Here is a 23134-nt window from a genome sequence, read left to right on the forward strand (position 1 = left end):
CATGTCTCATCCCCTGGTTTCTAGTGTATCTAAAACATGATGCTCCTGGCCATGTCTCCTCCCCTCGTTTCTAGTATCTAAAACATGATGCTCCTGGCCATGTCTCCTCCCCTCGTTTCTAGTGTATCTAAAACATGATGCTCCTGGCCATATCTCCTCCCCTCGTTTCTAGTATCTAAAACATGATGCTCCTGGCCATGTCTCGTCCCCTCGTTTCTAGTGTATCTAAAACATGATGCTCCTGGCCATGTCTCGTCCCCTCGTTTCTAGTGTATCTAAAACATGATGCTCCTGGCCATGTCTCCTCCCCTCGTTTCTAGTATCTAAAACATGATCCTCTTGGCCATGTCTCCTCCCCTCGTTTCTAGTGTATCTAAAACATGATGCTCCTGGCCATGTCTCCTCCCCTCGTTTCTAGTATCTAAAACATGATGCTCCTGGCCATGTCTCCTCCCCTCATTTCTAGTATCTAAAACATGATGCTCCTGGCCATGTCTCCTCCCCTGGTTTCTAGTGTATCTAAAACATGATGCTCCTGGCCATGTCTCCTCCCCTCGTTTCTAGTATCTAAAACATGATGCTCCTGGCCATGTCTCATCCCCTGGTTTCTAGTGTATCTAAAACATGATGCTCCTGGCCATGTCTCGTCCCCTCGTTTCTAGTGTATCTAAAACATGATGCTCCTGGCCATGTCTCGTCCCCTCGTTTCTAGTGTATCTAAAACATGATGCTCCTGGCCATGTCTCCTCCCCTCGTTTCTAGTGTATCTAAAACATGATGCTCCTGGCCATGTCTCCTCCCCTCGTTTCTAGTATCTAAAACATGATGCTCCTGGCCATGTCTCCTCCCCTCGTTTCTAGTGTATCTAAAACATGATGCTCCTGGCCATGTCTCGTCCCCTCGTTTCTAGTGTATCTAAAACATGATGCTCCTGGCCATGTCTCCTCCCCTCGTTTCTAGTGTATCTAAAACATGATGCTCCTGGCCATGTCTCGTCCCCTCGTTTCTAGTGTATCTAAAACATGATGCTCCTGGCCATGTCTCCTCCCCTCGTTTCTAGTGTATCTAAAACATGATGCTCCTGGCCATGTCTCCTCCCCTCGTTTCTAGTATCTAAAACATGATGTTCCTGGCCATGTCTCCTCCCCTCGTTTCTAGTGTATCTAAAACATGATGCTCCTGGCCATGTCTCCTCCCCTCGTTTCTAGTATCTAAAACATGATCCTCTTGGCCATGTCTCCTCCCCTCGTTTCTAGTATCTAAAACATGATCCTCTTGGCCATGTCTCCTCCCCTCGTTTCTAGTGTATCTAAAACATGATGCTCCTGGCCATGTCTCCTCCCCTCGTTTCTAGTATCTAAAACATGATCCTCTTGGCCATGTCTCCTCCCCTCGTTTCTAGTGTATCTAAAACATGATGCTCCTGGCCATGTCTAGTCTCCTTGTTTCTAGTTTATTTAAAACATGATGCTCCTGGCCATGTCTCCTCCCCTCGTTTCTAGTATCTAAAACATGATGCTCCTGGCCATGTCTCCTCCCCTCGTTTCTAGTGTATCTAAAACATGATGCTCCTGGCCATGTCTCGTCCCCTCGTTTCTAGTGTATCTAAAACATGATGCTCCTGGCCATGTCTCCTTCCCTGGTTTCTAGTGTATCTAAAACATGATGCTCCTGGCCATGTCTCCTCCCCTCGTTTCTAGTATCTAAAACATGATGCTCCTGGCCATGTCTCCTCCCCTCGTTTCTAGTATCTAAAACATGATGCTCTTGGCCATGTCTCCTCCCCTCGTTTCTAGTGTATCTAAAACATGATGCTCCTGGCCATGTCTCCTCCCCTCGTTTCTAGTGTATCTAAAACATGATGCTCCTGGCCATGTCTCATCCCCTGGTTTCTAGTTCATTTAAAACATGATGCTCTTGGCCATGTCTCATCCCCTGGTTTCTAGTGTATCTAAAACATGATGCTCCTGGCCATGTCTCCTCCCCTCATTTCTAGTTTATTTAAAACATGATGCTCCTGGCCATGTCTCGTCTCCTCGTTTCTAATTTATTTAAAACATGAGCCTCTTGGCCATGTCTCATCCCCTGGTTTCTAGTTTATTTAAAACATGATCCTCTTGGCCATGTCTCGTCTCCTCGTTTCTAATTTATTTAAAACATGAGCCTCTTGGCCATGTCTCATCCCCTCGTTTCTAGTTTATTTAAAACATGATCCTCTTGGCCATGTCTCGTCCCCTCGTTTCTAGTATCTAAAACATGATCCTCTTGGCCATGTCTCGTCTCCTGGTTTCTAGTTTATTTAAAACATGATGCTCCTGGCCATGTCTCGTCTCCTTGTTTCTAGTTTATTTAAAACATGATGCTCCTGGCCATGTCTCGTCCCCTGGTTTTTAGTGTATCTAAAACATGATGCTCCTGGCCATGTCTCGTCCCCTCGTTTCTAGTGTATCTAAAACATGATGCTCCTGGCCATGTCTCATCCCTTCGTTTCTAGTTTATTTAAAACATGAGCCTCTTGGCCATGTCTCGTCTCCTCGTTTCTAGTGTATCTAAAACATGATGCTCTTGGCCATGTCTCGTCCCGCCAGACGGTCATCCACGGCAGCTTTGCTCTGCTCCAGGAGCCTCGTTTCTACATCTACCTGATCCCCCCGGGACTGCTCTTCCTCCTGGACAAACTCATCAGCCTCAACAGGAAGAAGGTGGAGATCCCTGTGGTCAATGCTACGCTGCTGCCCTCAGGTAGGGACTGGGATAGAGGGTGGGAGGGGAGGGAGGAAGGGTGGGTTGGTTGGTGGGTGGGAGGGGGGCTGGGAGGGATAGAGGAAGGAGTGAGGAAGGAGGGATGGATGGTGGATTGGATGGATGGATGGATGGTGGATGGTGGATTGGATGGATGGATGGATGGATGGATGGATGGATGGATGGTTGGATGGATGGTGGATTGGATGGATGGATGGAAGGATGGATGGATGGTGGATTGGATGGATGGATGGATGGATGGTGGATTGAATGGATGGATGGATGGTGGATTGGATGGATGGTGGATTGGATGGATGGATGGATGGATGGATGGATGGATGGATGGATGGATGGATGGATTGGATGGATGGATGGTGGATTGGATGGATGGATGGATTGGATGGATGGATGGATGGTGGATTGGATGGATGGATGGGCGGATGAATGCATAAATTCCCATTCCAGTTAAGGCTCTTTGTGGGTTAATTCTAGCTCTATCCTTGTATTCCCCTCCACTCTGGCTATTGCCTTGTGCTACTGGTCGCTCTCCTCTCTCTCTATCTCATTCTATCTCTTCTCTCTCTCTCAACCCCTCCCCACCCCAACATAGAAGTGACATTCCTGGAGTTCAAGCGTCCCCAGGGCTTTGTGTACCGCTCAGGCCAGTGGGTGAGGGTGGCGTGTCTGGCGCTTGGCACAGATGAGTATCACCCATTCACCCTGACGTCAGCTCCACATGAAGAGACCCTCAGCCTTCACATCCGCGCCATAGGCCCCTGGACCAGCCACCTCCGAGAGGCATACGCCCCCAACAACCTGGAACAACTGGGAACATATCCAAAGGCATGGAGGGAAGGAAGGAGGGAGGGAAGGAGGGAAGGAAGGAGGGAGGCATGGAGGGAGGGAAGGAGGGAGGCATGGAGGGAGGGAAGGAGGGAGGCATGGAGGGAGGGAAGGAGGGAAGGAAGGAGGGAAGCATGGAGGGAAGGAAGGAGGGAGGCATGGAGGGAAGGAAGGAGGGAGGCATGGAGGGAGGGAAGGAGGGAGGCATGGAGGGAGGGAAGGAGGGAGGCATGGAGGGAGGGAAGGAGGGAGGCATGGAGGGAAGGAAGGAGGGAGGCATGGAGGGAGGGAAGGAGGGAGGCATGGAGGGAGGCATGGAGGGAGGCATGGAGGGAAGGAAGGAGGGAGGCATGGAGGGAAGGAAGGAGGGAGGCATGGAGGGAGGGGAGGAGGGAGGCATGGAGGGAGGGAAGGAGGGAGGCATGGAGGGAAGGAAGGAGGGAGGCATGGAGGGAGGGAAGGAGGGAGGCATGGAGGGAAGGAAGGAGGGAGGCATGGAGGGAGGGAAGGAGGGAGGCATGGAGGGAGGGAAGGAGGGAGGCATGGAGGGAGGGAAGGAGGGAGGCATGGAGGGAGGGAAGGAGGGAGGCATGGAGGGAAGGAAGGAGGGAGGGAAGGAGGGAGGCATGGAGGGAAGGAAGGAGGGAGGCATGGAGGGAAGGAAGGAGGGAGGCATGGAGGGAGGGAAGGAGGGAGGCATGGAGGGAAGGAAGGAGGGAGGCATGGAGGGAGGGAAGGAGGGAGGCATGGAGGGAAGGAAGGAGGGAGGCATGGAGGGAAGGAAGGAGGGAGGCATGGAGGGAGGGAAGGAGGGAGGCATGGAGGGAGGGAAGGAGGGAGGCATGGAGGGAGGGAAGGAGGGAGGCATGGAGGGAAGGAAGGAGGGAGGCATGGAGGGAGGGAAGGAGGCATGGAGGGAAGGAAGGAGGGAGGCATGGAGGGAAGGAAGGAGGCATGGAGGGAAGGAAGGAGGGAGGCATGGAGGGAAGGAAGGAGGGAGGCATGGAGGGAGGGAAGGAGGGAGGCATGGAGGGAGGCATGGAGGGAAGGAAAGAGGGAGGCATGGAGGGAAGGAAGGAGGGAGGCATGGAGGGAAGGAAGGAGGGAGGCATGGAGGGAGGGAAGGAGGGAGGCATGGAGGGAGGGAAGGAGGGAGGCATGGAGGGAGGCATGGAGGGAAGGAAGGAGGGAGGCATGGAGGGAAGGAAGGAGGGAGGCATGGAGGGAGGGAAGGAGGGAGGCATGGAGGGAAGGAAGGAGGGAGGCATGGAGGGAAGGAAGGAGGGAGGCATGGAGGGAGGGAAGGAGGGAGGGAAGGAGGGAGGCATGGAGGGAGGATGTGTATGTGTAGGGTGGGGGGTCTGTGTGTATGGTGGGGGGTCTGTGTGTAGGTTGGGGGGGTCTGTGTGTGTGCATCTGTGCATCCATACGTGTCTGCTGTAAGCGTGTCTGTGTGCCTGCATGATTGTGGTTGGTTGGTTGGTTGGATGGTTGATTCTTGCTGTTTTGCAATGCTTTCTCTATCACATATTTGTACTCCCATTCTACAGCTGTACCTGGACGGGCCGTTTGGGGAGGGCCACCAGGATTGGACAAATTTTGAGGTGTCAGTGCTGGTGGGAGGAGGGATTGGAGTCACCCCCTTCGCTTCCATCCTCAAGGACCTGGTGTTCAAGTCCTCAGTCAAGTTCAAGATACAGTGTAAAAAAGTAAGCTGTCCACGTGAGAATGTCAGGAACCTTCTTCTGCTGCTTCTCCTTCTGCTTCTTCTTCTCCTTCTTCTCCTTCTGCTTCTTCTTCTGCTTCTTCTCCTTCTTCTTCTGCTTCTTCTCCTTCTTCTGCTTCTTCTTCTGCTTCTTCTTCTGCTTCTTCTCCTTCTTCTTCTGCTTCTTCTCCTTCTTCTGCTTCTTCTTCTGCTTCTTCTTCTGCTTCTTCTCCTTCTTCTTCTTCTTCTCCTTCTTCTGCTTCTTCTTCTGCTTCTTCTTCTTCTTCTTCTTCTTCTTCTCCTTCTTCTGCTTCTTCTTCTTCTTCTTCTCCTTCTTCTAGTGATCCAAATCAAATCAAAGTGTATTTGTCACGTGCGCTGAATACAATAGGTGTAGTAGACCTTACAGTGAAATGCTAAAATAAAACAACCGTAAAAAGACAGGCTATATACAGTAGCGAGGCTATAAAAGTAGCGAGTCTACATACAGACACCGGTTAGTCAGGCTGATTGAGGTAGTATGTACATGTAGATATGGTTACATGTACAGTATTTACACAGTCCCGTATCAGAATAAAAGTAAATAAACCTCCTGCCTTTATGTCCTTAACCTAATCTGAATCCCTATGCCTAACCTTTGGCTTTGCCCGGGGGGGAATATCCTGTCTGTCTGCAGATATACTTTATCTGGGTGACACGGACGCAGCGTCAGTTTGAGTGGGTGTCTGACATCATCCGGGAGGTGGAGGAGCAGGACAGTCTGGATTTGGTCTCTGTCCACATCTACATCACACAGCTGGCAGAGAAGTTTGACCTGCGAACCACCATGCTGGTGAGAACAACCAACAAACGGTTTCCTGGACGTAGATTAAACACATTCTCAACTCAGGGCTAGGCTTAATCTGGGTCTGGAAAACTGGCCCTAAAAGTGCTTGAAATGTCACAGGATAAGAGTACAACAGTTTAGATATATTGTGTAGTTTAGTTGTAGCTACTATTATGCACCAGGAGGGCAGAGTTTGCACTTTAGGACTTTAGGATTTTAAGACGTTAGGACGTTAAGACTTTAAGACGTTAGGACGTTAAGACTTTAAGACGTTAAGACTTTAAGACTTTAGGACGTTAAGACTTTAGGACGTTAAGACTTTAAGACTTTAGGACGTTAAGACTTTAAGACGTTAGGACGTTAAGACTTTAAGACTTTAGGACGTTAAGACTTTAGGACCTTAAGACTTTAGAACTTTAAGACTTTGTGACTTTAAGACTTTAGGACTTTGTGGCTTTAAGACTTTAGGACTTGGCGACTAAGACTTTAGGACTTTAGGACTTAGGTGATTTTGTGACTTTGCGACTTTAGGGCTTTAGGACTTGGGGACTAAGACTTCAGGACTTTAGGGCTTTAGGACTTGGTAACTTTGTGACTTTAGGACTTTAGGACTTTGTGGCTTTAAGACTTGGCGACTAAGACTTTAGGACTTCAGAACTTTAGGACTTAGGTGATTTTGTGACTTTAAGACTTTAGGACTTTGTGACTTTAAGACTTTAGGACTTGGTGACTAAGACTTTAGGACTTGGTGATTTTGTGACTTTAAGACTTTAGGACTTTGTGACTTTAAGACTTTAGGACTTGGTGACTAAGACTTTAGGACTTTAGGACTTGGTGATTTTGTGACTTTAAGACTTTAGGACTTTGTGACTAGAACTTTAGGACTTGGTGATATTGTGACTTTAAGACTTTAGGACTTTAAAACGTTAGTACTTGAGGACTTTAGGACTGTACATTTAACAACAGTAAATGTAGTATGTGGTACTAAAGTGGGATGTCCTGATGTGTCTGGTCAGTACGTGTGTGAGCGTCACTTCCAGAAGGTGAGGAATCGGAGCCTGTTCACCGGCCTGCGTTCTGTGACCCACTTCGGTCGTCCACCATTTGTCTCCTTCTTCAGCTCTCTGCAGGAGGTGCACCCTGAGGTTAGTTACTGCTACACAACATTGTGTGTGTGTGTGTGTGTGTGTGTGTGTGTGTGTGTGTGTGTGTGTGTGTGTGTGTGTGTGTGTGTGTGTGTGTGTGTGTGTGTGTGTGTGTGTGTGTGTGTGTGTGTGTGTGTGTGTGTGTGTGTGAGTCTTTGTGTATGTGTGTGTGGTGTGTGTGTGTCCTTTGTCTCCTTCAGCTCATTACAGGAGGTGGACTCTGAGGTCAGTTACATAGACACATCCATCAGCGCCATGTTGCGTAAAACCTGATGCCAGACCTGTTTGTACTTTATCGTGGTCATTATATTGCTATCATCTGTTATCATACTATCCTATCAGTACTACTTGTCCATAGACGTTAGCTAATACAGGGCTAACATCTCTGGAAGAAGACTATGCTACATACAACACATTTGAAAAGTATTCAGACCTCTTCAAGTTTCCCATATTTTGTTTACGTTACAGCCTTATTCAGAAATGGATTCAATAGTTTTTCCCCCCTCATCAATATACACACATTACCCCATAATGACAAAGCAAAAACTGGATTTTTGAAATTTTTGCTAATTTATTAAAATAATACATTTCCATAAGTAATCAGACCCTTTACTCAGTAGTTTGTGGAAGCAGCGATTACAGCCTGGAGTCTTCTTGGGTTTGACGCTACAAGCTTGGCACACCTGTATTTGGGGAGTTATTCCCATTCTTCTCTGGAGATCCTCTCAAGATCTGTCAGGTTGGATTGGGAGCATCGCTGCACAGCTATTTTTAGGTCTCTCCAGAGACGTTCGATCGGGTTCAAGTCCGGGCTCTGGCTGGGCCACTCAAGGACATTCATAGACTTGTCCCGAAGCCACTCCTGCGTTGTCTTGGCTGTGTGCTTAGGGTTGTTGTCCTGTTGTCCAATCCGGTCTCGGAGCTCTATGGACAATTTCTTCGACCTCATGGTTCGGTTTTTGCTCTGACATGCACTGTCAACTGTGGGACCTTTCCAAATCATGTCCAATCAATTGAATTGACCACAGGTGGACTCCAATCAAGTTGTAGAAACATCTCAAGGATGGTCAATGGAAACAGGATGCACCTGAGTCTCATAGCAAAGGGTCTGAATACTTATGTAGATTTCTGTTAATTCAGTTTTTATTTTTAATACATTAGCAAAAATTCTAAAAACCTGTTTTAGCTTTGTCGTTATGGGGTATTGTGTGTAGATTGATGAGGAAAATAATTAATTGAATCCATTTTAGAATAAGGCTGTAATGTAACAAAATGTGGAAAAAGTCAAGGGTTCTGAATATTTTCCGAATGCTGTATGCTGTTGTGATCCCTTCCACAGAATTCAGCATCACTTCCTTGTACTGTGTCCCCTCCACGTCTCCATCGGCTGCAGTAGCAATCTACCATGATAAACTGATACTCATACACTGGAACTGGTCTTACAAAATTACTGTTTGTTTTTCTCTTTCTCCCTAATTTTCTCTCTCTCTCTCTCTCTCTCTCTCTCTCTCTCTCTCTCTCTCTCTCTCTCTCTCTCTCTCTCTCTCTCTCTCTCTCTTCCCCCCCCCCCCCCCAGGTGGGTAAGATTGGTGTGTTCAGCTGTGGTCCTCCTGGTCTCACTAAGAACGTAGAGAAGGCCTGCCAACAGATGAACAAGAGAGACCAAACACATTTCATACATCACTATGAGAACTTCTAACAACAGGACTGGGGAATACCCATAATACACCACTTTCTACTGTGCCCGAATAACAATGAAGAAAGAACAGTTTATGAGTCCTTCAGACTAGATTTTACGACTTATAAATTCTTTAAAATTAAAATATAAAATACTGTCTACTGCTTTTATGTAATACTGCACATCATCTGGATTTTTTTTGTTCTCCAAAACTAAAATAAATAAAGAGAAGTAGAATAGTTTGTATAATTGTTGTATGCTGAGTAATCCCTGCAGATGACGGAGCAAAGGGAGCGGCTGCATCCCCACTTTGAAAATGGAGGTGCAAACGTATGTTTTTGCACAACCACTTTTATTTATTTTTTAAACAGGATATTATCATAATCCATTGGGTAGATTTGTCATTTTTCAATGATTAGCAATGTTATGAGCTAGTCTGTATTAAATAGATATGTCCATTTTATATATGATGTAATAATTAACAGTTTGTATTTCTGAACCTGAAGATGAATGGTTTTGACCACTTGATAATGTTGGTTGCTCCTGCTGTCACTGTTAGAAGGCACTTGTTGCACCACCGGTGTATAAAATGACAAGGCACCTGCAAAAATAAATGTTTTTATCTATTTTGTTGTGCTGTTGTTACATTTGTATCGTCGTTTCATGTCCGATGGTGTCGTTACACACACAGGCGAAGTGAAAATGATACCACGGTTGATATATCAATTGAGCAACGTGCACAACGAGCAAAATCATGGTATCATTTTCACTTCGCCTGTCAGAACCATGATGAGCACGGCCCGGGCATTGTCTTGGCTTTGGCTCTGACTCGGAGTCCATCAAACTACCAAAGGTTGCACCGCGGCAGAAAACGGTATGACTGGTAGCTCTTCAGGCTGTCAATGAGAAGCTTGCGAGTAGATACTGAGAAATAATCAGTAGCCTTAATTTTGGGAAATATTTTTCCTCCCCAAGCTATTTAAAGGCATTTAAGACCATTGTACATTTCGACATCTACTTTCCCAACATCAATCGGTTAAATCACATCATTAAAACGTTTTCATTCAGTTACAAAAATAACAGTGCTGGCTGAGCTCCATATGCAGGCACACCGTGACTACAATCTAGCCAAGATGTATCTGTCAAATCGACAAAATAAGCCCTTTTTACACTTTGTTTTGCATCAAATATGTATGCTGCTGAGACAAGTTGATTTAAAAAAACATTTTCATTGTGACAGCACTTCAAACAAAGGCGGGAGGTAGTCTAGTGGTTAGAGCGTTGGACTAGTAACTGGAAGGTTGCAAGATCTAATCCCCCGAGCTGACAAGGTAAAAATCTGTCATTCTGCCCCTAAACAAGGCAGTTATTAACCCACTGTCCCCGGTAGGCCGTCATTGAAAATAAGAATTTGTTCTTAACTGACTTGCCTGGTAAAATAAAAGTTCCACCAAACCAGGATGACTTAGACTTTGACATGAATTACATAAACTGAGTGTACAAAACATTAAGAACACCTGCTCTTTCAAGGACTATCCAGGTGAAAGCTATGATCCATTATTGATGTCACTTGTTAAATCCACTTCAATCAGTGTAGATGAAGGGGAGGAGACAGGTTACAGAATGATTTTTAAGCCTTGAGATTACTGAGACATGGATTGTGTATGTGTGCCATTCAGAGGGTGAATGGGCAAGACAAAAGATTTAGTGGCCTTTGAACGGGGTACGGTAGTAGGTGCAAGGCGCACTGGTTTGAGTGTGTCAAGAACTGCAATGCTGCTGGGTTTTCTGTGTGTATTAAGAATGGTCCACCACCCAAAGGACATCCAGCCAACTTTTGTATTTGTATTTATTAGGGAACACCATTGGCTGTTGCCAAAGCAGCAGCTACTCTTCCTGGAGTCCAAACACATGAAGACACATCACACATAAAACAAAAGATAAAACAGTACATCATATAACATAGTTACACCCCTACATATCTACAATACAAAATGTACAATACCACCATACAACAATTTTACGATGTGCGTATGTGTAGAGTGCATGTGCCAGCGTGTGTGTGTGTGTGTGTGTGTGTGTGTGTGTGTGTGTGTGTGTGTGTGTGTGTGTGTGTGTGTGTGTGTGTGTGTGTGTGTGTGTGTGTGTGTGTGTGTGTGTGTGTGTGTGTGTGTACCTGTATGTGTGTGTGTGTGTGTGTGTGTGTGTGTGTGTGTGTGTGTGTGTGTGTGTGTGTGTGTGTGTGTGTGTGTGTGTGTGTGTGTGTGTACCTGTGTGTGTGTGTGTGTGTGTGTGTGTGTGTGTGTGTGTGTGTGTGTGTGTGTGTGTGTGTGTGTGTGTGTGTGTGTGTGTGTGTGTGTGTGTGTGTGCGCGTATGCTTGTGTCTGTACCTGTGTGTGTGAATATTCACAGTCCCCGCTGTTCCATAAGGTGTATTTTTATCTGTTTCTACTGCGTGCCTCAGTTAAATGAGGAGAGTTCCATGTAGTCATGGCTCTATGTAGTACTGTGCGCCTCCCATAGTCTGTTCTGAACTTGGGGACTGTGAAGAGACCTCTGGTGGCATGTCTTGTGGGGTATGCATGGGTGTGTCATGGATCCCCTCCGGTACTGCTGCTCATTCTGTTCACCAGTTCCGGAGGTCGACGTCACCGGCCTTCTAGGCTGCGCCGAACTGTGTCATTACACACACCTGGTTCCAATTCCTCACTGTTTGTGTTTGTATAAATGTGCCCTTTGTTTCCCCATTGGGCTGTGGGTTATTGTTCCCATGTCCGTTGGTGGTGTGAGCACCTACGAGTTGTCTCAGCCTGTGCTGCGTGTTTTGTGCTTTGTGTATTACGGGTCCTGTGTCGTTCTACGAGGTTTACCCTTGCTCTTTTGTTTGGGTACATCCCAGTGTTTTGTATACGTGTTTGTTTTGGGTGTATTAAATAACCCAGATGTATTCCTGCGCCTGTCTCCAAATCCTTTATACCAGCGTGACAGGGTGTCTGAGCTGTGTGCTAGTAGTTTAAACAGACAGCTCGGTGCATTCGGCATGTCAACACTTCTTACAAAAACAAGTAGTGATGAAGTCAGGCTCTCCTCCACTTTGAGCGATGAGAGATTTACGTACATATTATTAATGTTAGCTCTCCGTGTACATTTAAGGGCCAGCCGTGCTGCCCTATTCTGAGCTAAATGTAATTTTCCGAGGTCTCTCTTTGTGGCACCTGACCACATGACTGAACAGTAGTCCAAGTGTGATAAAACTAGGGCCTGTAGGACCTGCCTTGTTGATAGCGCTGTTAAGAAGGTAGAAACTAGGGTCTGTAGGACCTGCCTTGTTGATAGCGTTGTTAAGAAGGTATAAACTAGGGCCTGTAGGACCTGCCTTGTTGATAGTGCTGTTAAGAAGGTAGAAACTAGGGTCTGTAGGACCTGCCTTGTTGATAGTGCTGTTAAGAAGGTAGAAACTAGGGCCTGTAGGACCAGCCTTGTTGATAATGCTGTTAAGAAGGTAGAAACTAGGGTCTGTAGGACCTGCCTTGTTGATAGTGCTGTTAAGAAGGTAGAAACTAGGGTCTGTAGGACCTGCCTTGTTGATAGTGCTGTTAAGAAGGTAGAAACTAGAGTCTGTAGGACCTGCCTTGTTGATAGTGCTGTTAAGAAGGTAGAAACTAGGGCCTGTAGGACCTGCCTTGTTGATAGTGCTGTTAAGAAGGTAGAAACTAGGGCCTGTAGGACCAGCCTTGTTGATAGTGCTGTTAAGAAGGTAGAAACTAGGGCCTGTAGGACCTGCCTTGTTGATAGTGCTGTTAAGAAGGTAGAAACTAGAGCCTGTAGGACCAGCCTTGTTGATAGTGCTGTTAAGAAGGTAGAAACTAGAGCCTGTAGGACCAGCCTTGTTGATAGTGCTGTTAAGAAGGTAGAAACTAGGGCCTGTAGGACCTGCCTTGTTGATAGTGCTGTTAAGAAGGTAGAAACTAGGGTTTGTAGGACCAGCCTTGTTGATAGTGCTGTTAAGAAGGTAGAAACTAGGGCCTGTAGGACCTGCCTTGTTGATAGTGCTGTTAAGAAGGTAGAAACTAGAGCCTGTAGGACCAGCCTTGTTGATAGTGCTGTTAAGAAGGTAGAAACTAGAGCCTGTAGGACCAGCCTTGTTGATAGTGCTGTTAAGAAGGTAGAAACTAGGGCCTGTAGGACCTGCCTTGTTGATAGTGCTGTTAAGAAGGTAGAAACTAGGGTCTGTAGGACCTGCCTTGTTGATAATGCTGTTAAGAAGGTAGAAACTAGAGCCTGTAGGACCTGCCTTGTTGATAGTGCTGTTAAGAAGGTAGAAACTAGGGCCTGTAGGACCAGCCTTGTTGATAGTGCTGTTAAGAAGGTAGCGCAGCGCTTTATTATGGACAGACTTCTCCCCATTTTAGCTACTGTTGTATCAATATGGTTTGACCATGACAGTTTTACAATCCAGGGTAACTCCAAGTAGTTTAGTCACCTCAACTTCCTCAATTTCCACATTATTCATTACAATATTTAGTTGCGGTTTAGTGAATGATTTGTCTAAAATGCAATGCTTAGAGTTTTTGAAATATTTAGGACTAACTTATTCCTTGCCACCTGTTCTGAAACTAACTGCAGCTCTTTGTTGAGTGTTGCAGTCATTTCACTCGCTATAGTAGCTGACGTGTATAGTGTTGAGTCATCTGCATACATTGACACACTGGCTTTACTCAAAGCCAGTGGCATGACGTTAGTAAAGAATTAAAAAAGTAAAGGACCTAGAAAACTGCCCTGGGGAAATCCTGATTCTACCTGGATTATATTGGAGAGGCTTCCATTAAAGAACACCCCTTCTGTGTTATTTTGTTGAGTAGGCAGCTTGATGAAAGCCAGTCAATATTTAAATCACCCAGAAAATCTATCTCTGTTGATATCACTTACATTATCAAGCATTTCACACATATGCTTGATTGTATTTATTGCTTTACTGGGAAGCTTATCAGAAGACATGCTCAAGTTATTGATGTTTACACTGCACACAGAGGACTTCCTACTAGGGCACATCACCTCAGTGCTAACAGTATAACTCTGATTCATAGGCACATGATTACTGCATAGCTGTAGGATCAACAGAGGCATTCAGGTCAGTTAGAGGGAAATTAATTAGGTTACTTACATGGGTTACTTTACATTGTGTTCACCAACTCCCCTAGGATAATGTACATTTGCTGAAGCACAATGACTCAGAGACACAAGGGTAGGGGTTAACTGAGCTGGGCTTGGGTCATTAATATTATAACTCAGACTAGAAAACACATTTCGTCAACAACACACTCAGGGGGTGAACAGGGCGAGCCAAGTATAGAGCCAAGATAAGCTTCATATGTAACTCTGTTATAAATGATCAGGCCTGCCTGTTGAGACCTGGACCTGCCTGTTGAGACCTGGGCCTGCCTGTTGAGGCCTGGGCCTGCCTGTTGAGGCCTGGGCCTGCCTGTTGAGGCCTGGGCCTGCCTGTTGAGACCTGGGCCTGCCTGTTGAGACCTGGGCCTGCCTGTTGAGGCCTGGGCCTTTCTGTTGAGACCTGGGCCTGCCTGTTGAGGCCTGGGCCTGCCTGTTGAGACCTGGGCCTGCCTGTTGAGACCTGGGCCTGCCTGTTGAGGCCTGGGCCTGCCTGTTGAGACCTGGGCCTGCCTGTTGAGGCCTGGGCCTGCCTGTTGAGGCCTGGGCCTGCCTGTTGAGACCTGGGCCTGCCTGTTGAGGCCTGGGCCTGCCTGTTGAGGCCTGGGCCTTTCTGTTGAGACCTGGGCCTTTCTGTTGAGGCCTGGGCCTGCCTGTTGAGACCTGGGCCTGCCTGTTGAGGCCTGGGCCTGCCTGTTGACCTGGGCCTGCCTGTTGCGGCCTGGGCCTGCCTGAGACCTGGGCCTGCCTGTTGAGACCTGGGCCTGCAAAAAACATATTTCTCTCAAATTTTGTGCACACATTTATTTACATCCCTGTTAGTGAACATTTCTCCTTTGCCAAGATAATCCATCCACCTGACAGCTGGGGCATATCAAGAACCTGATTAAACAGCATGATCATTACACAGGTGCACTTTGTGCTGGGGACAATTAAAGGACACTCTAAAATGTGCAGTTTTGTCACACAACACAATGCCACAGTTTGTGGCATGTCTCAAGTTTTGCAGGAGCGTGCAATTGGCATGTTGACTGCAGGAGTGTCCACCACAGGTGTTGCCAGATAATTAAATATTAATTTCTCTACCATAAGCTGCCTCCGACATCGTTTTAGAGAATTTGGCAGTATGTCCAACTGGCCTCACAACTGCAGACCAGGTGTATGGCGCCGTGTGGGTGAGCGGTTTGCTGATGTCAATGTGCCCCATGGTGGCGGTGGGGTTATGGTACGGGCAGGCAAAAGCTGCAGACCACGAACATAATTGCATTTTACCGATGGCTATTTGAATGCACAGAGATACCGTGACTAGATCCTGAGGCCCATTGTTGTGCCATTCATCCCCCCGCCATCACCTCATGTTCCAGCATGATAATGCACGGCCCCATGTCACAAGGATCTGTACACAATTCCTGGAAACTGAAAATGTCCCAGTTCTTCCATGGCCTGCATACTCACCAGACAGTTTACCCATTGAGCATGTTTGGGATGCTCTGGATCGACGCACACGACGGCGTGTTCCAGTTCCCACCAATATCCAGCAACTTCGTACAGCCATTGAAGAGGAGTGGGACAGCATTCCACAGGCCACAATCAACAGCCTGATCAACTCTATGTGAAGGAGATGTGTCGCGCTGAATGAGGCAAATGGTGGTCACACCAGATACTGACTGGTTTTCTGATTCACGCCTTCACCTTTTTCTTTTAAGGTATCTGTGACCAATGGATTATCTGGAGACGTAATAATATGTTTTCAATATTGTTTATATGTAAACATAATCAATGACCAAATTTAAACACAAAACTCCAGTTTTTTGTCCAATGCCATTCCGGATAACATTTTGCTATTTTGAGAAAGAAAATTGTTAAAAGATAAATCAAAATTCACATTTTTAAATTGTACTACATTATTGTGACAAAAAGAAGATGAAAACTCAGTTTTTTACATTTTTACCCTTGCACCTAGAAAGTGCAAAATTCCAATCCTTATTGCTTAAAACAATATTATTCCTCCCATTCAATGTCCTCGTTCTTAACATTTTGGCCTGTCAATCGATCAAAGTGAGTGGGAGTATCAGGGGAGGAGCAGGTGATTTGTGAGAGTCAGAGAGTTGGTAGGGTTTCAGACCTGTCAATCACTCAATATGTGATTGGGCACTCAGGTACCCGCAGCTTACAGGTGTGCTAGCCAGCTGACTATTACTCGGGCAGAAACTCAATACTTATTGACTATTTGCCACAAAGAGATTTCATCAGATCTCGGGATCAGACACTGTAATATAAGTGGTTGTGATATTAAAGTGAAATGGACCAGAGCCAGGTATTGGCAGGTAACGAAAATGTGACATATTTTTGAGGAAGAATTGTATAAAGACATATGTTCCCTGAAAACTATAATGGGAAATACAATGTTAGAACCGTCTTATATATTAGTAACGCTTATTTAAACGAGGAGCTGTCTGTGGCAGAAGTTAAGAAGGTGATTGAAGCTGCAAAAAATGGGAAAGCGTTTGGCATTGATGAACTGCTTAATGAGGTTTAAAAATCCACTAAATTAATTGATTTATAAAATATGATTTGCTCCAAATTTGTTTTTGAGTACAGCATACTGTCATCCGTTTGGTATAAGTCTATAGTGAATGAGTACAGTAGACTGTCATCCATTTGGTATAAGTCTATAGTGAATGAGTACAGTATACTGTCATCCGTTTGGTATAAGTCTATAGTGAATGAGTACAGTATACTGTCATCCGTTTGGTATAAGTCTATAGTGAATGAGTACGGTATACTGTCATCCATTTGGTATAAGTCTATAGTGAATGAGTACAGCAGACTGTCATCCACTTGGTATAAGTCTATAGTGAATGAGTACAGTATACTGTCATCCGTTTGGTATAAGTCTATAGTGAATGAGTACGGTATACTGTCATCCATTTGGTATAAGTCTATAGTGAATGAGTACAGCAGACTGTCATCCACTTGGTATAAGTCTATAGTGAATGAGTACAGTATACTGTCATCCGTTTGGTATAAGTCTATAGTGAATGAGTACAGTATACTGTCATCCACTTGGTATAAGTCTATAGTGAATGAGTACAGTATACTGTCATCCATTTGGTATAAGTCTATAGTGAATGAGTACAGTATACTGTCATCCGTTTGGTATAAGTCTATAGTGAATGAGTACAGTATACTGTCATCCGTTTGGTATAAGTCTATAGTGAATGATTACAGTAGACTGTCATCCATTTGGTATAAGTCTATAGTGAATGAGTACGGTATACTGTCATCCGTTTGGTATAAGTCTATAGTGAATGATTACAGTAGACTGTCATCCACTTGGTATAAGTCTATAGTGAATGAGTACGGTATACTGTCATCCGTTTGGTATAAGTCTATAGTGAATGAGAATGTCGTTCTGCCCCTGAACAAGGCAGTTAACCCACTGTTCTTAGGCTGTCATTGTAAATAATAATTTGTTCTTACCTGATTTGCCTAGTTAAATAAATAACAATTTGGTGTGGCAGATGAACCTGTAGCCATATTGACATGAGATTCTTTCTAAACATCACAGGAATATGACTCTGAATATGCACAGCAACAAACACCTCCACCATTGGCATTCCTGTCTCTTCTGAATGTTGAAACCATGCATTGCTACCACTGTATCATCAAAAGCATTAATTCTATTTGTTTCAGAGATGGTCAGTATATGAATGTTATCTGTTACCAGCAAGTTATCGATTTCATGAACCTTGTTTCTTAGGCTACATACAGTACCAGTCAAAAGTTTGGACACCTACTCATTCAAGGGTTTTTCTTTATTTTTTACTATTTTCTACATTCAAGAATAATAATGAAGACATCAAAACTATGGAATGACATATGGAATCACGTTGTAGCCAAGTAAGTGTTAAACAAATCAAAACATATGTTATATTCTTCTAAGTTGCCACCCTTTGTCTTGATGACAGCTTTGAACACTCTTAGCATTCTCTCAACCAGCTTCACCTGGAATGCTTTTCCAACAGTCTTGAAGGAGTTCCCACATATACTGAGCACTTGTTGGCTGCTTTTCCTTCACTCTGCGGTCCATCCCATCCCAAACCATCTCAATTGGGTTGAGGTCGGGTGATTGTGGAGGCCAGGTAATCTGATGCAGCTCTCCATCTCTCTCCGTCTTGGTCAAATAGCCTTACACAGCCTGGAGGTGTGTTGGGTCATTGTCCTGTTGAAAAATAAATAAAAGCGCAAACCAGATGGGATGGCGTATTGCTGTGGTAGCCATGCTGGTTAAGTGTGCCTTGAATTATAAATAAATCACTGACAGTGTCACCAGCAAAGCACCATCACACCTCCTCCTCCATGCTTCACGGTGGGAACCACACATGCGAAAATCATCCGTTCACCTACTCTGCGTCTCACAAAGACAGGGCGGTTTGAACCAAAAATCTCAAATTTGGACTCCGGTCTAATGTCCATTGCTTGTGTTTCTTGGCCCAAGCAAGTCTCTTCTTCTTATTGGTGTCCTTTAGTAGTGGTTTCTTTGCAGCAATTCGACCATGAAGGCTTGATTCATGCAGTCTCTTCTGAACATTTGATGTTGAGATGTGTCTGTTTATTTGGCTGTAATTTCTAAGGCTGATAACTCTAATGAACTTATCCTCTGCAGCAGAGGTAACTCTGGGTCTTCTTTTCCTGTTGTGGTCCTCATGAGAGCCAGTTTCATCATAGCACTTGATGTTTTTTGTGACTGCACTTGAAGAAACTTTCAAAGTTCTTGACATTTTCTGTACTGACTGACCTTCATGTCTTAAAGTAATGATGGACTGTCATTTCTCTTTGCTTATTTGAGCTGTTCTTGCCATAATATGGACTTGGTATTTTACCAAATAGGACTATCTTCTCCTACCTTGTCATAACACAACTGATTGGCTCAAATGCATTAAGAAGGAAAGAAATTCCACAAATTAACTTTTAACAAGGCACACCTGTTAAATGAAATGCATTCCAGGTGACTACCTCATAAAGTGTGCGAAGCTGTCACTTTTAAGAATCTCAAATATACAATATACAGTATTTTGATTTGTTTAACATTTTTTTGGTTACTACATGATTCCATGTTTAATAAGTAGGTGTGTCCAAACTTTGGACTTCTCTGGGATTCTTGATTGTTTTTATTGCTTTACTGGGAGGCTTATCAGCAGTAGACATGACTGTGATATTTATGTGTGATCTGGACTTCCTACCAGGGCAAACTGCCTCAGTGCTAACAGTATAACTAAGGCTCGTGATTAAGGCAGCCCTCCACACTTGGCTGATTCAGAGGGGTTGGATTAAATGCGGAAGACACATTTCAGTTGAATGCATTCAATCTTATCCTCCTTTCCCTTTCATAGGCGCATGATCACTGCATACAATAGTTGTAGGATTGAGGGTAGCTATTGGTTAACTATTTAACTAAATATTTATCAGTCTTATGGCTTGCGGGTAGAAGCTGTTCAGGGTCCTGTTGGTTCCAGACTTGGTTAGTAAGCTATAAGGTCAAAAGCACACAGAACTCTATCAACTAAAAAGAGGCAAATAATCAAATGTTATCTTTAAATTATGCTAACATAGGATTATCAAGCTTACTTCAGTGAATATCATGAAGTAAAATATTGACTGTTAAAGATAGAGGTCGAGGAGGATGGGAGAGGTTGGTTGGTCAATCATACTCAGGTAGGGCCACAGGTATGATCCACCCGTTCTTCCCATAAAACCTCCTTCTTCCTTGTTTGCCGAAAGACCAGGCAGTGTCATCACACGTATTTGCCAAAGTTTCGACTGACTGTTACTGTATCACTTTAAACCAATATTTTAATTGCAACTTTGCCAAACCTTAACCTGCCAGAACTGATAGGATCGATCATATTTAGAAGTCATAAAACTATAAAATAAAACCAACAGTGTTGATAAGAGTTGCATTGCTATATAGTGTGAAGCATAGGCTAACAGCAGTCTCACCTCATGGATGTGTATTGCTGTTGTGCCCAAGCTAACCCCTGGGCACAAACTGATCAAATCAATGTTGTTTCAATGTCATTTGTCAATGTATTTTGATGTGGAATCTACATGGAAAATACATTGGATTTAAAATATAAAAAAATGTAACCACAGAATTGTCATCAATGTAACCAATTTTCAACATAGACAAACCTTTGAATTTGTGCCTTTGAAACGTCAGATCTTCAATTTTATATATTCACTTAAAAAAACAAGACGTTTTTAAAGGCTGGGCAGCACCTCCTACTGGAGAGTTGATCTACAGTTGGTCTCCCCTCCAGGTTTTAACCAAGCCCTGCTTTTACATTTGTCACTGACTACTACCAATGTAGTATTGTGAGAATGAGTATCGAGAAGACCTCTTAATTACAAACTATATTCACGGTTGCTATCGAACTCATTCCAAAGTGGGTATAACAGAGCAAATTAAATGTAACCACACTTTATAAGTCATATACTGTATACCATTTAGCAGATGTTTTTATTACAATTTGCGTACTGCCCCAACAGATCCACGGACAGTGCAATCACCATTGCACTAAAAGGAATACCACGTAAGCCGTGAACTCCGGCTCCGAGGGTCGTGTGTTCAATCCAAGTTTTTACAACTTAAAAATTTGACATTTTGGAGCAACTTTCAAAATTTGTTATCGGACCCCGCTGCTCACGAGGACTGCGTGCTCCCAAACTTCGTAGCTGATGTGAGTAGGACTTTCAAGCATATTAATCCTCGCAAGGCGGCCGGCCCGGACAGCATAACAAGCCGCATCCTCATTGCATGTGCAGACCAGCTGGCTGGAGTGCTTACGGACATATTCAACCTCTCCCTAACCCAGTCTGTTGTCCCCACTTGTTTCAAGCTGTAAATGAAAACACTGTTCATCGACTACAGCGCCGCTTTCAACCATATAGTGCTCTCCAAGGTTGTCACTTAGCTCAGGGCCCGGGATCTGAACCCCTCCCTGTGCAACTGGGTCCTAGAATTCCTGACGGGCTGACCCAAAGTGGTGAGAGGAGGCAGCAACACCTCCGCCACGCTCATCCGCAACACAGGGGCCCCCCAAGGGTGTGTGCTCAGCTCCCTCCTGTACTCCCTGTTCACCCATGACCGCGTGGCTCTGCACGACTCTAACTCAATCATTAATTTTGCAGACAACACAACAGTGGTAGGCCTGGTTACCAACAATGACAACACAGCCTACAGTGAGGAAGTTAGAGCCCTGGAGGAGTGGTGCCAGAAAAATAACCTCTTCCTCAATGTAAAAAAACAAAGGAGCTGTTTGTGGACTACAGTGGACAGAGGGAGCGCGCCCCAATCCACATCTCGAGTCCCGCATTGGAGAAGGTCAAAAGCTTAAAGTTCCTTGGCGTGCAAATCACTGAGTAGCTGAAATGGTCCCACCACACCAACACCGTGGTGAAAAAGCCACAACAGCTCCTCTACAACCTCAGGGCAGCTGAAGAAATTTAGCAAGGGCCCTAAGACCCTCACAAACTTCTACAGATAGCACAATAGACAGCATTCTGTCAGGTTGCGTCACCGCGGCAACTGCACCTGCCCTCAACAAGCTCTCCAGATAGTGGCCAAGATGATTGTCAAGGACCTCAGCAAATATGGTGTCTGTTATTGATCTGAAATAGGTGGTCTTCACTGACATACAGTGCATTCGGAAAGTATTCAGACCCCTTGACTTTTTCCACATATTGTTACGTTACAGCCTTATTCTAAAATTGATTAAATACATTTTTTTCCTCATCAGTCTTCACAAAATACCCCATAATGACATCACAATACCCCATAATGACATCACAATACCCCATAATAACAGTTTAAAAAAAAAGATTTTTACATTTATAAAACAAAATACAAAACAGAAATACCTTATTTACACAAGTATTCAGACCCTTTGTGATGAAACTCGAAATTGAGGTCAGGTGTATCCTGTTTCCATTGATCATCCTTAAGATGTTTCAACAACTTGATTGGAGTCCACCTGTGGTATTTTCAATTGATTATACATGATTTGGAAATGCACAAACCTGTCTAAATAAGGTCCCACAGTTGACAGTGCATGTCAGAGCAAAAACTAAGGTATGAAGTTAAAGGAATTGTCTGTAGAGCTCCGAGACAGGATTGTGTCGAGGCACAGATCTGGGGAAGGGTACCAAAACATTTCTGCAGCATTGAAGGTTCCCAAGAACATAATGGCCTCCATCATTCTTTATCATCCGTTTGTTCAGGTTTATCAGCAGTTTGTTCAGGTTTATCAGCAGTTTGGCTTATCTGATTTGATAGCTCTAATGGGTATTATGTCCCAATACATTAACAAACACAGTTTGGCCTCTCCAGTGCTATATTTGAGCCGGATCCGGTACCTCTCAGTTTTGGACTTTTGCGTTCTGGAATCCTATTTGGCCAGATCCAGTACCTCTCAGTTTGGGTCTGTTGCGTCCTGGAACCTATCCGGTACCTCTCTTGGGGCATGAAAAAAGTTCTTTCAAAGGAGACTAATTGTAATAAAACGTGATTAGCCAACTCTTTTTTGTGATTTGTAATGTGAATGGCATGTTAGTTCTAAGTTATATTGTCCAACCCCATCTATATTAAATACCCACAATCCTAAAAGGTATCATATCTCCATTACACTAACAGATACAATAGGTTTGTATTGGCCAAGCTTCTCTGTCAGCGTCACAAATGGCAACCTATTCCCCTTTAGGCCTCTGTTCAAAGGTAGTGCACTATATAGGGAATAAGGGTGCCATTTGTGACCCAATGCCAAATCTTGCGTGCACGCTGGCCAATTGATTAACATTTAGTTACCAGTCTGTAAGAATGTCTACTGACCTGAAATAGCCTCTCATTTGTAATACTGTGGATGTGATCATGTCTTTGGTGTTCACTGATCAACTAATGACCTCTACTGGGAGAAGAAAGAACTAACAGTCCTCAGAGCATAGAAATATGGCTCATGTAGATCTGG

At 44.6% G+C, this 23134-nt stretch overlaps 2 protein-coding genes across 3 annotated transcripts in view; one reads left to right on the forward strand and one right to left on the reverse strand.

Annotated features, from left to right (window-relative positions):
- The window catches only part of LOC139577811 (dual oxidase 2-like), a 42806-nt gene extending 33241 nt beyond the window's left edge, over positions 1-9565 (forward strand). For both annotated transcript variants that reach the window (XM_071404985.1, XM_071404987.1), the window contains 6 exons: positions 2589-2742; positions 3353-3585; positions 5136-5294; positions 5967-6122; positions 7133-7261; positions 8838-9565. In XM_071404985.1, the coding sequence (XP_071261086.1) occupies positions 2589-2742; positions 3353-3585; positions 5136-5294; positions 5967-6122; positions 7133-7261; positions 8838-8960 (954 nt within the window). In that variant the 3' untranslated portion in view covers positions 8961-9565. The remainder of the gene's footprint in view (positions 1-2588; positions 2743-3352; positions 3586-5135; positions 5295-5966; positions 6123-7132; positions 7262-8837) is intronic.
- Positions 9566-14331: 4766 nt separating this feature from the next.
- LOC139577967 (octapeptide-repeat protein T2-like) lies at positions 14332-21256 on the reverse strand. The gene is made up of 2 exons (XM_071405089.1): positions 21150-21256; positions 14332-14872 (listed from the first exon to the last, which is right to left on the reverse strand). Exons 1-2 carry the CDS (start codon positions 21254-21256, stop codon positions 14332-14334), a joined length of 648 nt encoding a protein of 215 aa, XP_071261190.1.
- Between the last annotated feature and the right edge of the window lie 1878 nt (positions 21257-23134).

This window comes from Salvelinus alpinus, chromosome 6 (genome assembly GCF_045679555.1).
Source record: "Salvelinus alpinus chromosome 6, SLU_Salpinus.1, whole genome shotgun sequence".
NCBI lineage: Eukaryota > Metazoa > Chordata > Actinopteri > Salmoniformes > Salmonidae > Salvelinus > Salvelinus alpinus.